Source organism: Solanum lycopersicum, chromosome 5 (assembly GCF_036512215.1).
Source record: "Solanum lycopersicum chromosome 5, SLM_r2.1".
Taxonomy (NCBI): domain Eukaryota; kingdom Viridiplantae; phylum Streptophyta; class Magnoliopsida; order Solanales; family Solanaceae; genus Solanum; species Solanum lycopersicum.
The window spans coordinates 4,325,449-4,327,035 of record NC_090804.1 but is presented as its reverse complement, the minus strand read 5'-3'; the positions used below and the strand labels follow the sequence as shown (position 1 = coordinate 4,327,035).

The following is a 1,587-nucleotide window of genomic DNA, read 5'->3' as shown; positions in this document are numbered from 1 at the left end:
TTAGGTGCTAAATTTAACCTTGCAAATTGTAATCATGAAAAGTTTTGCACTTTAGATCATGCTTTAAAAAATTAATCATAATTAATGATATAAAATTTAATTAAGAAGCACTAAGGTACTTCATCTCCTCCCTCACCAAAACATAAAATAATAATAAAGCAAAAAAAAAAAATTAAGAGGGAAAATCATGTACCAAAAAACTTATAGATTCATAAACATTCAAATATATGGTAGAACTTCAATTCAAATGAAAGTTGAAATCATGAAGTAACATTGATCTAATTTTGATGTGCTTAATAATCTAATTTTGGATCAACTAATTTCAAACAAATTAATTAAATCTCCATGACCAAAGTATTTGACCAACATCTAAATTGAATTTGAATTTCTCCATAGTAGAAAACAATTAGGAATTGAATTTGAGAAACTTGATATAAACAAAAAGGCTCATAAAAATAAGATTATTCCAAAATTATAATTTGGACAAAAGTATTTGACTAAAAATTTGAATCCCAAAAAGCTCGTCAAAATAAAGTTATTCCAGAATAATAATCTTGAAATTATAATTAAGAACACACCTATGAATACATAACACCAATAATCAAATATCGAAATAACCTCAAATCCATGTAACTTGGGAAAGAAATAGATATTAGAGACAAAATTGAATCAAAAATACTCTTCTTTCATTGAAACTATCCGATATGTATACAAGAAGAACTAGTCTTAATAATAATCTAAAAATTAGTACAAAACTTGTTAATCAACCCCCATTTTTAACTAATTTAATTTCCTCCATTGATATATGTACACTCCCAATATGAGGGAAAAGAACAATAGAAAAGAATATAAAACAAAAAGCCCCTAGCAAAATTTTAATAATTTTTTTCTTGTACTAAAGATTTTTAATCATGCCAACAAAGAAGCATGACTACACATCTTCTAATAATGTAAAGTTTGGCTCTTTGTTCTCTAAGAACTCCTCCAACTCCTCTACTTGAAATTCTTCTCTTTGAACTTCCCATATTTGTGCTTCCCATCTTCATATTTGATTCAAATTGTTGTGTGTGGTTACAAAAATCAAGAAAATATGAAGGAAGAAAAATGGAATCTTTGATTTTCTTGATTTAGAGCTTTGAGTTCTTGATGATGTGTGTTTGAGAGATTGAATTGAATGTGTTGGAAGTTTGAGTAGTAAGAGGGGGTTCTTATAGGTGAGTTTTGGAGAGTGGTCCAAAATTGTATTGGTCTACTAAAGAGGACACTATGGGGCCATCAAAGGATGTGCAATGCCTCTTATGTGGGTCCTACTTTCCACTTGGTACCCCCCACCCCACCCCCCAAGTAAAATAAAGTAACATTATACAACAATAATACAATATATACAACTACATATAAAGTATGTAACATGTATAATCCACTTCCCAAATGTTCTTAATAGATTTTAATGGAGGGCAACAAAAAGAATTACTCTCTCCATTTCATCTTACTTAATGTTTGTATAAGATAGACTTTTTATTTACTTTCAACATTACACTTATTACTAAGTAACTATACAATGTATAATAGCCAAATTTAAATTTTGAA

The 1,587-nt window shown here is 28.4% G+C and overlaps 1 protein-coding gene across 1 annotated transcript; it reads right to left on the bottom strand.

Annotated features, from left to right (window-relative positions):
• Positions 1-660: 660 nt before the first annotated feature.
• Positions 661-1,197, bottom strand: LOC101265638 (small polypeptide DEVIL 4). The gene has a single exon (XM_004238917.5). It carries the CDS (start codon positions 1,044-1,046, stop codon positions 906-908), a length of 141 nt encoding a protein of 46 aa, XP_004238965.1. The 5' UTR covers positions 1,047-1,197; the 3' UTR covers positions 661-905.
• Positions 1,198-1,587: the final 390 nt, after the last annotated feature.